Below are 13,275 nucleotides of genomic sequence, written 5' to 3'. Positions count from 1 at the left end.
AAAAAAAAAAAAAGAAAAAAAAAAAGAAAAAAAGCAGGACTGGGCTGTGCCACAGATTTTACTTCAAAAGATCTCTTTCACAGTTCTTCTAGGGGCTTCTGAACAGGAGTTTTATGAATTTATAACAACATATATGTCAGGCAGACACTGGAATTCAAATTATTTTAACTCCAACTAAAGGCCTATGTTTGACTGTCTGAATGCATTCCTTTGTGGCTCAGATTTCTGGAGTCTTAAAACTGCAAAGACCGTATCTTAATTATAAATGTTCCATTTCTTAGTCATTCTGGTGTCAAAGGACTGCTGGAGAGAAAATCTGCACAAGTGTGGTCCAGGAGGAAGCAGGAATCAGAAGAGTTTTGTTACAGAGGTGGAGATGTGTAGACCCAAACATGCTCACTAAGCCTGGCATCTCTGTTGTGCATCTGGATATTTGGTACCAAAAATGCACGAACCCCAACTGAATATTGGCATTGCTTAGCTAGTGCCCACATGGAAATGTGATCTGTTTTGGACCTAGTTGCTGAGGATCTATGAGACTTACTTACTGTTATGTGGGATATTTTTCTTGGTTTCCTTTCAGTTCTGTACAGAGTCTGGATGCCTGCTGAGCTGGAAGGTTACTGCAGACCTCTGCATTTGCCTTGCTGGTTGTTACAGCTGATTTCTTAACTGTCAGAATGGCTCACAAATGGCTGGCTTATTGGACTAGTTAGCTGAATGACTGTTAAAGAAAAAAACATTATTTCACAATGAACCCTGCAATTGTTTCCTTGGAAACTCTTTTTCAAGCATTTGCTGAACACAGTAAATATTTCCATGTGGATATATCAGCAATGTGTGTACAGATAACCTGTCTGGGATCAGGCATGAGAATGGCTTTATGTTTTAGGAATCTCTGATTGACTTTTAGAAACATGATGGCTATTTTCACTCAAAAAAAAATAAAAAGGATCTCAATTGAAGTTTCACAATCTAGGCACTACAAGAACCTTCCCCACTGCTGCACTTCTAGCAACTGACTGATCCCTCTCTTGAGTGCCTGAAAATCTCTGAGATGGCTCATCCATAGGAAGTAACTTCATCCTGTTCCACAACCATCAATACTTTGCTGAAGTTGCACCTCTCATGCATGTGCCAACACAAATACATCAGCTAGGAAGGAGAGCCCTAGCTAAGGCAGGGCTTGGCTAAATAATTTGACCTTTTTCTTGGCTTGGCTCTGAAATTTATGTGAAATGTATCAAACCACCCCATTCTGGCTACCTACTGCTAAATAATCTGACCTTTTTCTTGGCTTGGCTCTGAAATTTATGTGAAATGTATCAAACCACCCCATTCTGGCTACCTGCTGTGCCCAAGGCTATTGGTCAGCACAAAGAAATTATTTTTTAAATTAAGACTCTAGTGTTTTGCAGTGTTTCCCTAAAGCTTTAAATGCTAGTTAATGCTAGAGTACCCAAACATGAGATACAGGGAGCAAAGCACACCTAACATTTGGGGTAGCGCATACTCAGGACAGTTGTTTAGTCCTGGAATCATATTTATGCATCTGTAATTAGCCAAGCCAACTTTCCAATGGGATATATTCCTGAGGCTGACACTAAGTCCCATGTGCTTTCTTCAGTTACATTCTGTTACTATTGTTTAGTTCTTCTGCACTCCCTTCTCATTCTCCCGAAGAATATGGACAAGCAGCAGCATCTTACCGGGACTCAATAAGAAACTTTAATTCTGCATATTTCTCCACATTGAAAGGAAAATTTAGCAGCAACCTGATTTTAATAAGATTTATTTCCCATCTTTACATGAAGTGAAATAACCATAACTGCTCTTTTTGCATTGGTTTCCACTTCCACCAAAGATTCCAGTTTCCTTTTACAGCCCAGCATAGCCTTTACTATTCTTGCACTAAGAAGTTGATAAGGGCAGTTCTGGGGGACAGAAAGGCCTTTTTAATTGCTCGTCCCTGGAGATGCTTGACTCCAAGTTCACTCTGAAGAACGAGCTCATGGACTTCTTCAAAATTGCGGGCTGCTTGCTGGGGCACAAGAACTTTGCCACAAGCTTTGTTATTGATCTGAAAGAGAGACACAAAACCAAGAAAAAACAGAATTTTAACTAGACTGTTTCCTACAATTTCATTTCCTGTATCCAACCCATCTTTTTACAAAAGGAAAGGGGGAAAGTGGAATAAACTTTTTCTTTTCTCCAAACCCACACTTTCTAAGCAGAGGACAAAATTCTTCCTATCCTGTCCACCATGAGATAAAACTCTGATTCATGATACTAAAAAAAAATAGAGAAGTGGCCACAGGAAGTCTCAGTTTTGAAGACAGCAAGCAGCATGTGACTGTGCAATGCAGTGATCTTTTAATTTTAAAAACGTGACAGTCACATAAGCTGCATAAAATGTCTGGTGGGAGCCTTGGTTTGTACATACTTCTGGAGAGCAATTTGGATTCTTTACAGCTAAGCAATGTCTTACAGAGATTCAAATAGAAGATTTATTATTTTCAGAAAAATAGGATTTAACTTAGTGTATGTCTCACTCATTGTTATATGTTGTACTCAACCCATGGCTCATTCATCCAACACTGACCACAAAGACGTCAGCTACTCCCTAAGTAACATTTTTCTGTGTGGGGCTGGTTTTCACTGCAGTTTCCACGCTGGTTTTGCTTAAGTAGGGCAGAATCCCGTAAGTAAAACTGAGTAAGCCCTTTGGTGGGAATCACCTTAGTTTATAAAATGGTTTTATAAATCCTTTCTGTCATCCAGTTACAGTAGATAATGGAGACAGACTACAGAGCCTGACTGTACCTATAACTCCAGAGAACCCTTCTGGAGCTGGCATAAAATGAATTATTACAAAGGCTTTCAGATTTATATGGACTATTTTCAGTGGCTTAACAAGAAGAAGGTCAATCACACATTTCAGAAATTGAAACAATTCTATTTTTTTAATGTAGTTAATTGCATGACTTGCATAATAATCTGTATAGGTACTGCAGATTTCTGACTTCTAGGCATCATTTCAAGGAGATTTCAATCTTCTAAAAGAAACACACATTGCTTCATGCAGTTTGGACATAAAAATGTTCATGACTTGGTTTTCACCTGGATTTTATCCAGGGTATCTGTATGCAACATATGACAAATGAGAAAGGCCTAGTTCACTTACCTAGTTTGTATTTTGTTTGTGTTTTATTTTATTGAAAATAAAATAATTTGTGCAATTCTCTGAGAGAGGAAGTTGGGATAGATTTTTAAGGAACAAGATGGAGTCTTTAATGCAGCAAGGATGAGCCACTTCTGTTTTTTGACTAGTCTTGACAATAATTTACAGTGATAATGTCAGTAGGCTTTTAATTACTCCTACATGCATCCATAATGTGGCATCATAAAAGGCTGGCTGTGTTAAACTTTTCCTTTGGCATCTTGTGTAATGTAAAAATTCTTGAAAAACACATAGGAGTTAATTTTTAAAGCTTTTGTGAAAAGTGTATACAAGCAGTTTTTTTTTGACAGGACACTTCAGAGAAGAAGTGCATTCCACAGAAAAAAGAAAACAGTAAAATCCAAACAGATACACTTTTAGTGGAAATATAAAGCAAGCCTCTCAGCTTGCTGCTAGGACATGCAGCCTGCAGTTCAAAGCTATGCCTGTGTAGTTAAAATGTCATTCACTGTCCTCCATCATGCAAATTAATATGTCCCAGTGGATGGATGTTGGCAGGGGGAAATTTTCCACAACTAGCCTATTTGGTGCTGTTCTCAACAGAAAATCCAAGCAGTCTAAATCAACTTGGTAAATAAATGACTGCTAGTGGTTGTGTTTTCCTAGAAAGGTCGAGAAGCCTGGGCGACTTGGCACTCGTACCTTCCCACAGCACATCTCCACCTTCCCACAGCATGTCTCCTGATCTTCCCACACTCTGCTCTGAGCTGGGATCATAACTTTTATCAAACAGCAGATTGGTTATGGTTTCACCACATGTTTGAGCATGGCTTTCATTAGAGCGTAGGTATCATGAAGCATTATAACACTATTCTTAAAACAGGCAGCTGCAGATTTCATCACATGCTGTGTGTAACAAGCATCCTAGTCACAAATCCTTTTAGTCCAGAGCTTAGGTTCTCAGCAGGAGAAATGCCTCCTGCTATTTCTCCATCTCTCTCTCTGGGTCTCACTAGACCAGCATAACTCATGGAATTTCCAGGTAAAAGTGCCAGCACAAGAAAACTGGGGGCTGGCAGCCTTGTTTCTCTGAAAAACCATGGCAAACTGCAGGAGGAGAAATACACGAGTCTTGGGTCCTTTCTTCCCCCGAGGAAGGAAGCTGTTGCTTTTTTCTTCTCTTCTTTTCCCTCATTTTTTTTTTTCTTTTTAACATTTGACATTCTACACTACTCCAAATCTACAGGGAGCCAGTGGTAACTACAGAAGTTATAAAAGTTGAAATGAAATCACAAAAGACTGAAAAATAAGCACCTTGAGGCTGCAGAGAGGAATTTTTAATTCAACTAAAATATTTTTTTACCATTGATGCATAATCCTTCTGAGAAGTTAGAAAGAAAATAAATATCTATGCACTGTTAGGCCTCCCTCATATGCCAAAGCAAGGAAAATTACACCAATTTTTTTTATTTATAAAAACATCAGTTATAAGATCTACTAACAGATCTGTATCACCTAGAAAATGTGAGGAATGATAGTCAGAAGTATCTGTAGGATGAAACGCACACTACATTCAGGTCAGATTTTTCAGAGCATTAATAATATACAGTATTATTAAAATACTCAACTTTGCAATAATATTTAGAGTAACGGATTCTGGGCATACCCAGTGAATTTAAATGTCTTTCTTGTAGGCAATTTATATTGTTTCAGCCAAGGATACAGTGAGCTGGTTGCTTTTGTTGCTTTGGGTTAAATATGGAAAGACATAAATCCAGCACAGACAGGAAATAATGAAGTATTTTGTGTGAAGAGAAATAAACCCAGAATGTCTCAGCAGACAAATCCCTGGCAGCCTGAGGCAGTTTGATGGCTTGAGAAGAATAGGGTTGTGGCCCAGAGACTTGGTTTGACTGTACAGCCTTGTGAAGAGACACTGACTCTTTGCAAAACCAATTCCTCTGTATGGCGAACATTTCTTGGTTTAATGAGGGCAATTTATTTTTGCAGATATACAAAAACCTTCAGTGTCCACAACACTTCCCACATTCCGTACAGATTCACATTCCCTGCTCCCCCATATTTCCCTTTTGCTTTACTCTTACAGTAGAAAGCCAGGCACACTCTGTAGGCACTGTTGCTAAGAATTATTCCCAGTTCAAAAAAGCAACTTGTCTCTCTGGTCTTACAGTCACTTGCTTTCTCAGAAGTAAAGTGTTTACATATATCACATAATTCCATAAATATATGACTGAGAACCCAGGGGTTGTTTTTTCTCTTATTACAACAATACTTATACAAGGCTATGGCTTTGACAAAGTCAACCAGGAAAAGAAACAAAAATAATTTTATTAAATTAAATTAATTAATTAATTTTTTCTTGTTCCTCTTTATGAGAAGGAAATTATATGTGTCAGTAGAAAAATATCAGTGAAATATTTAGGCATTTTCATGTTTGGTTGTGTAGTCTTAAAAACACTGTGAACAGAGTTTTCCCTGTGTTGCTGAAGTTGTTATTTCAAAGATATATTTAATAACACGTTTGCTTTAACCACAACTGTGAAGATGTTTCTATAATTACACAATTTCTCATTCATGACTTCCTTATAAACTGAACACTGGAATTCAACATGTTTGCTAGCTGTGCTTGTACGTGAAGGCTTATTTTGAGCTTGAGAGAAGTGATCATACCTCAGTGAAGATTTTCACTGTTAGAATTAAATGCTTATCAGTTAAAGAAAGAAAGAGTAAGAAAGAAGAAAAAAGCAATTCACCCACAGTGACTATTAGGCTAAGTCTTCTATTAACCCCAGCTGGCAATTGTGTCCTTGGTTTGGAAAGATGACAATTGAAAATTTCCTTCAAAAAGACATACTCCTTAGTCTTTCTTAAGTATGTATGTTTAATGTTGGAAAAACTAGTGCTTTAACATTATTTTTCATTCTGATCAAATAAACTGACTGAGAGATTGGCCAAAATATGAAATTATTTGCAAAGATACTTTGATTGAGGAAATCTACAGCAAAATGGCTTCCCCTAAATTCAACCAATCTCTTCCCTCCTCAAAAACCTCAGCTCAACAGAAACAACCCAACTGCTTTGCTCCCAGCCCCAAAGGGGCAAACTGAAAAAAATGCAATCAAAATGCATTGTTTCTGTTTCTTTTATACACACAGAACATACAGTTTGATATGACCAAATGCCATTTCTTCTATAGGCTCCATTTTCATTCAATGTCCAGAAACACAGGAAATGTTTAAGTTGAAGCATTGATTTAGAACATTAACATTTAGAATGTTAGCATTAAAGATTACCCTTTGAGGAACAGTGAAAAAGCTGGAATCCTCAGATGTCGTTAATTACCGACTATCTAGGTTAATTACCAACTATCACAATGCCTGAGCATGAGGAACTTGAAGGCAGGTGCAGCAGGAGTCACCCAGTGGGAGAGCTGAGACACTGCTCAGGGATCCCGTGCCTTTGGCTCCAGGCATTCATTCCCTCTGTGCCCTGTCTTATGACCAAGCTTTATGATGCCTGGGAGCATCCTGAACATGTTAGTTAACTGGAGCCATAGGAAAGAAGACAGTAAATTACACTGTGCACACGCTGGGAAACTGGAGGTTAACTAAAGGTAGTTCCATGTGCACTCTTCCACTGAGCAGCCAGCTCTTTCCCTGGGCCACAAAGGGCTTTGAGCCCAAAGGGAAATGGGAATTTATAACATTTCCAAAGACAGTTGGTTTTCTCAACCCCATTCTTGCAAATGGACTCTCCTGACATGTGCCAGAAATTCAGCCCAAGGCAAATAGGAAACATAATTTGGCAAAAATCACAACTCAACAGAGCTTATGCTTGGTTCTGTTAGGGAGCCATAGCACTACTGGCACCACAAGAAATATCTCCTAATTATACATTTGTGTATAGGGCTGAGTTAATAAATGCACTGTCAGGCAAAAAATCTGGGCCTGTATTGTGATCCTAGTTTTGACTGTATCATCCTTGACCATGGCTGTTCATCGATCAACTCTCCACAGGTAGTAATATGCAGTCACTCTGAAAGATTTATACTTAGGGCATCTCTCTTCCAGACTCACTATATCTTTTTGTTTAGGAAACCATCTTAATTACTCAGCACAACTGTAACAGCAGCTTCTATTTTGAACTTTCACTGGGCCATCTACTATGGGAACTGACTTCCACAAGAGAAGAAATTCCATCATCCTCTGAGCTCAACATTACTTGGCCACTACTGAAAATAAATCAAAATGCTCTTACCAGTACAGACATTTCCACAACATCTGATGGCTGAAGGTATTCTGGGTCTACTTTGGGCCACGACTGCTGCAGAACATCAACATCCCAGTGGTGATGAGTACAAAGTTTATTCTGCACATGTGCCAAACCTGGAAAATGAAAACAGTAAAACATTCATCTGTATGGTAACCAGAACATTTCATCTTTGGAATTTGTTTGACAAATTAGATCAGGATAAAGTTGACTTTAAAAGCAAGTGCCATAGGAGGAAATAACATTGTTTAGATTAGCATACAACACATTATAAACAAAAATATATACATCTTTGAAGCATTTGTTTTATATCATGAGTAAGGATATTAACAATGTGGGCACACTTTAGATTTAAATTAACACTCTATAACTTCACCAAGAGCACAGAAGACTGCTGCTTATTATTTCAAATTGTAATACTGCAACACAAGCTGACCTCTGCTTCTAAAAGTCAACCATAATACTGCATTTATTTTCAGTAATGCCACCAGTTTGATTAGATTTTTACTAACAACTGAGAATGATAAATGATTATGGCATATTTTACCACCTGTAATATGCTGGGTAGTTTCTAAATTTGCAGGTCAAGCTACTTGCAAGATTTTCTCTATTTTGTCAAGTATATTTCTCACAAATTAAAGGTGATACAAAGGAATGCCTTGCACAGCTTGCTCTCCTTCTTATGATTTTTACATTCTGAAACATTTTATCCTTTGATTTTATTTAAAAAAAATCCTAAAATGGCTACAAGTGATCTCCTTTTATTAAATTGGCTGTGGTCTTCCTAAGATAATGAATTCCTGATTTGTTTAAGTAATAGGAGAATAGGATGCAAGTCATTCTGAAGCTGCATCCTGTAACTGAATAGAAGATACTGAGTAGGATTTATGTTGCTGTTTACTGCAGCTGTATGACAATATACAAAGACTTCATTTAACAAGATGTTGTCAAATATAATCAATATTGATGATGATTGCTCTTGTGATTCTCACAGAGCCAGGGGATTTTTAAATTAAAAGCATTTTCTGCATATGAATAAGAACATGGATGAAAACTTTTTATAAGCACATGCTTCATTCAGGACTGCAAAATCCTGAATGTGAAATCTCTTCTGGTTTAGGGAAACTCCATCAAAAGCATAAAGAAAACCCATCAACACAAGACTCACTGGAGAAACTGAGGCACTGAAGTTGTTCAAAACAGCAGGGCAGCAGCCACAGGCATTCACCCAACCCATGCACTGTGCATACATCAATTCAGCTCGCTGGATTGTTTAGACTAATACGGTGAGTAACAGCAAACAGGGACATAAAGAGCAACTTCCTCCAGAAAAATCCACCACAATTTTGTCAATGCTTTTTCAGACAAAGTGCTTCAGTAAAATGACACACAGCTGTGCTATTTGCTGAATGACTCAGAGAGGGACAGTGGGGAGGACCGATGGGAGCTACTTCTAATGGCAAGCAAGATCATGCACATTTCCTAATGACAACAACTACTTGTTAGGTAAATAATTTATTATCAGTGGCTCTGATTTGGTGTATTTTTTTTTTTCTTTTGCAGCAGTAGCTCAGAAACTGAGAGATTAAAAGATAGGAACTCAAGCAGAAAAAAAATCTTCATATTGATGATTCATCATCACATTGACTGTAAAGAAAACAGCTGTTAGATTCTTTCCTTTTTGGCTTTTAAACATCCAGATGACCTCATTTCTTTCCAACTGATCACACGCCTTGTGGCAGATGCATGCACACTGGCCATTCCTTATTTTACTGTTGAAGAGAATTCTTCAAACTATTTAAAACTCACTTTCTGATATACAAGTTTCTATCTACAAAAGCAAAACCAGGGTCCCTTTTAATTCCTGTGGAGGCTGTCAGTCCTAATAAACCACCTAATAAAAAACAATTAAAATATTTTCTGAAGCAAAGTGTGAGTAAGCCCAGTGTCAATCTTTTGGTTCATTTTCTTGCTACAAAATGAGTTATGAGCTCATCCATAGAGAAAAGTCAACAGAACTAGTTTGAGAAAACAGTTTGACAGGAAACCAAAATGAAGGTTTTAGTTATGCTGCCTGTTTGGCTTCCTGCTTTAATTCACATTTTGTAAGCTGTAGAGAACAGAAACCATAATGATTTGATTTGTATTTTCAAAATTCAACACACTAAACCAGAAACTTCATCACCCTGATCCAGAATAGTGATTGATAACTTAAAAATGGACCATTTCTGAAACTTTGATTGTGGAAACATATAAAACCTCTTACATTGTCTTACTGTACAGGAAAGCACCTAGTGAAGTGCCTTTTATAAAGTGGTGTGCATTTTGCATCATATTTTTTGATGTATTTTGCTTTTATGGCTATAGATTCTCTTACAGATGCAGGACAGAAAGCTAGCTGAGTATATTTTTACTTACTGTAAGCTTTTTACTTATATGTTCCATCTGTACAGGAGAGATCAAAGACAATACTTGTGCTCAGTCTGAAGCCCTGATCTTGCTATTGAATCTGCTTCAATGGACTTCTACTGACTAACAAGTAAATATTAGAGCAAGGTTTCCCTAACCAGTAACTCACAGCACTGGAACCCATTTTAAAACACCAAGTTAAATGAGTACTATAAATAGTACAATAAATTAGCAAGTTGAGAGAAAGAGGGGACAGGACCAGTCTAACAACTGCTCAGCTCAGGGCAATGTTTTTTTACTAGCATTACATGAGTATTTCATAAGCATAATACTTCCCTTAAGGTGCTATTTGACAGGAGAGAGCAGATTCTCATTTTAAAGAGATTTAAGAAGGAAGACGTGGGAGCAATCATATATCAGCAAGGTGCTAGGACAGAAAAGTAACTCTAGTCTTACAGAAAGAAAGCACTGGAACAAAATTATCTGTAAAATTCTAGTAATTGTACAGCTACTTAGACACAAAATTATGTAGGCTAGAGGAAAAGCTGTGATTATGAAGTAAATTGAGAAAGAGCTGGCTTGTGACAACCCTGGAACAGAGAGGTTAAAGCAGAGAAGGAAATGAAGATGGAAGTCTTAATGGGGGATAAAAGGAAGCTAATGAAAGCATCTGAAACAATGGCAGTAACAGAGTTTAGGACTAGGGATTTTCAAACAGAAAATGTAAGAAGATCAGAGGGGGAAGTACAAGATGACTCTGAGGGTGAATATCCAAATACTGCTAGTTTAATGAAAAAGCTCAGATAAGGCGGGTGTAAGGGCAAGCAGAGAAACATTTTGGGTGGGTATCTACTTGCCTAAGCAGCCTCTTTCTGGCATTGTTACCATGTTACTTTGTTCTTGATATTCTTTTTTACTATTTAATGAATCTTCCTATTTGACAGATTTGGGCAAGTTACATATCCAAAATTTCTTTCTGCAGCTCAGGAAGAATATGTACAGACATATTCAGTCATATGTGAAACAATCTGCAATCTCAAAAAGATGGTAACAGCTGTTTCCAGACAGCTCTGAGAAAAGCTGCATTATACCGTTGGTATAGTACTACAGAACTAGGATGTGAAAAGCCTGGGTTTCTGTAAGTTAACTCTAGGATGTGCTTGCAATCCAGAAAACTCCAATCAAAACCTTTTAACTTTCTTAAAACAATCTGCCTTCCTCCATTTGAAGGACTTGTTCTCCTTCCTTTTATGCTACTACTCTTGGAGAAAAAAAAAATTAAACTCCAAATCATGTTTCTTGTTGGATTTGTGAAGGGGAATTTCTACATTCAGATTTTCAATTAAAACCTGCAACATCAATTAGCTTTTACTGAGCTCTATTCTCTTTAGAAGCCTTTTTGAACAAGGGCTGAATTCAGACAAATTCTTGCAACAGGGCTATTGTAGTGACAGTTAAAATATTGCTAAGACAATTATACGATTAAAAATTCAAAATTTATGTTTAATTTCAGTATTTCCTGAGATGTGTTTAGGAAAGGTGTACATATCTTTCATGTGCCATCTCTAATAAAAATTTAGCAACTCACAATAAACAGTTTCATATCCTTGTCTGAGCAGCAAAACACTGTACTACTACAAACAAACTAAAAAAAAAAGTCTCAAATGGTGTCTGTATATTCCTTAGATACAAGGTTTCAGGAAGGAAACTGATTTCCTCATCCTGTTAGTGTTCATAAACTGCCAAGATATCAGCCGGATGAACTCTTCCCACACTGAGGGGCTACGGCTGCTTTTTATGTTATTGAGCGATAAACCAGTGCATTCTCTGCACAATTAACACCAGGCTGACACACCAAAATACCAAAAACTGCTCGTCCTCTAAGGCAGGAGAAGAACTTCACACAAAAAGTATATAAAAAAATTTGATACTTTGCTGTTGTTCAGCTGCTGAAAGGTGAGGCACTTACAGAACAACATCCAAGCAGCTTCCACCAAAGAGTGGGGTCCACTGCTATAGGTGCAATTTATAGAACTAACAATATACAAACTCCTTTTCCTGACCAATTTACGAAAGAGGAAGCTGCATTATCCTGACATTTAGATGCAAAGCCAAGGTACAGAAGGAGAGACTTATTCTCTCTGAGTATGGAGAACTAAAGCACAGAGAAAACTAAAGAAAGTATTTAGAAACCTTAATTTTTGTATTGAAATTATTTAAAATAGTAAAGCGTCACCACTTATACACAATAAAGTTTGAGAAATTGGTTACTTAGAAGATTAACAGGACTTGGTGGAACCAGAGTGCAATTCAAAACTTGGGGAATCTTTAATATGAAATCTCAATCCCAGGACAGAACTGATAGATGTTGGCTATTTCAAAATAATACAGTATTCTTACCACAGTGCAGCAGTTAAATGTATGCACATTCTCCTGATAAAATTGTTTAATAACTTCAGTATAACGCAATGATTACCATGCTAAAGGGTACTTTCATTTTCAAATTTAGTAATAAAGTTCTTCAGGCAGTAATCAACACATAATGGTTTTTTAGGATTGTTGCACTGGATTACAGTGCACATGTCTTTGGACCACACAAGTAAAATTTTATCTTTAAATGCAGACAGAGGCTTAGGAAAATACACTTCCAATTTTAATATGCTTCCTTTTCATTTGTACATCAGAGGGAGATCCAGAAAATGTTTATCATTTTCATTCTCCAGTGATTTTAGCAGCAAGAAAAGACTTCCTTATCAAACATTCAAAACACTACAGGATTAAGCTTCATGTTTGACAAGTTGTTAATTAAGATATCCTAGTGCTCTTTGTCATTTTATCAACTATAGCTGGTAATTCTGAATTCCCAAACATGTATTAGAATTCCAAGTTCAGAAGGCACTGTATGTATAAGTAATTATCCTGAATCTCTTCTGTCTCCATCTCAACCAATGTGGAAAACAGTCATGCTAATTACTTTTATTTAGCATTATTTTAATTAGATGGCATATCATCATATATGGATGTCTGATGCCACTCTTTATTCTAGACAGTTAAACTTCTATTTAGACATTTTAAAATCACTTGAAATGAAAACATGCAAAAAACCTAACCCACTCTCCCTACCAAATCTTGTTGCTTCCATAGGCTCTGCTTCTTTGTTACTGCTTTGAACAAGAGTGGTCTTTCTCCTTGGCAATTAACATTACAGGATCATGCACAACACTGAAATATCATCAGTTTAGTAGCACTGCTCTGCAAACACTTGTATCCACAATGTTTTTGGGGATAACCATTGAAAATAAAACCATTAAAACAGAATCCGAAAGCTAACATTAGGTCCAAAACTACACAGCAGTTTGTGGTCAGCCACAATGCAGAATATCTTCCTATCTTCC

General features: G+C 37.1%; 1 protein-coding gene across 2 annotated transcripts in view; it reads right to left on the bottom strand.

Moving 5' to 3' along the window:
- Positions 1-1,775: 1,775 nt before the first annotated feature.
- Positions 1,776-13,275, bottom strand: part of LARS2 (leucyl-tRNA synthetase 2, mitochondrial) — an 81,987-nt gene continuing 70,487 nt past the window's right edge. For both annotated transcript variants that reach the window (XM_021547917.3, XM_021547918.3), the window contains 2 exons: positions 7,460-7,587; positions 1,776-2,080 (listed from right to left, as the gene is read on the bottom strand). In XM_021547917.3, coding sequence (XP_021403592.3) covers positions 1,901-2,080; positions 7,460-7,587 — 308 coding nt within the window. In that variant the 3' untranslated portion in view covers positions 1,776-1,900. The remainder of the gene's footprint in view (positions 2,081-7,459; positions 7,588-13,275) is intronic.

Source organism: Lonchura striata, chromosome 2, assembly GCF_050655825.1.
Source record: "Lonchura striata isolate lonStrDom1 chromosome 2, ASM5065582v1, whole genome shotgun sequence".
NCBI lineage: Eukaryota > Metazoa > Chordata > Aves > Passeriformes > Estrildidae > Lonchura > Lonchura striata.
The sequence above is the reverse complement of the archived record's forward strand: the minus strand, read 5'-3'. Positions and strand labels throughout refer to the sequence as shown.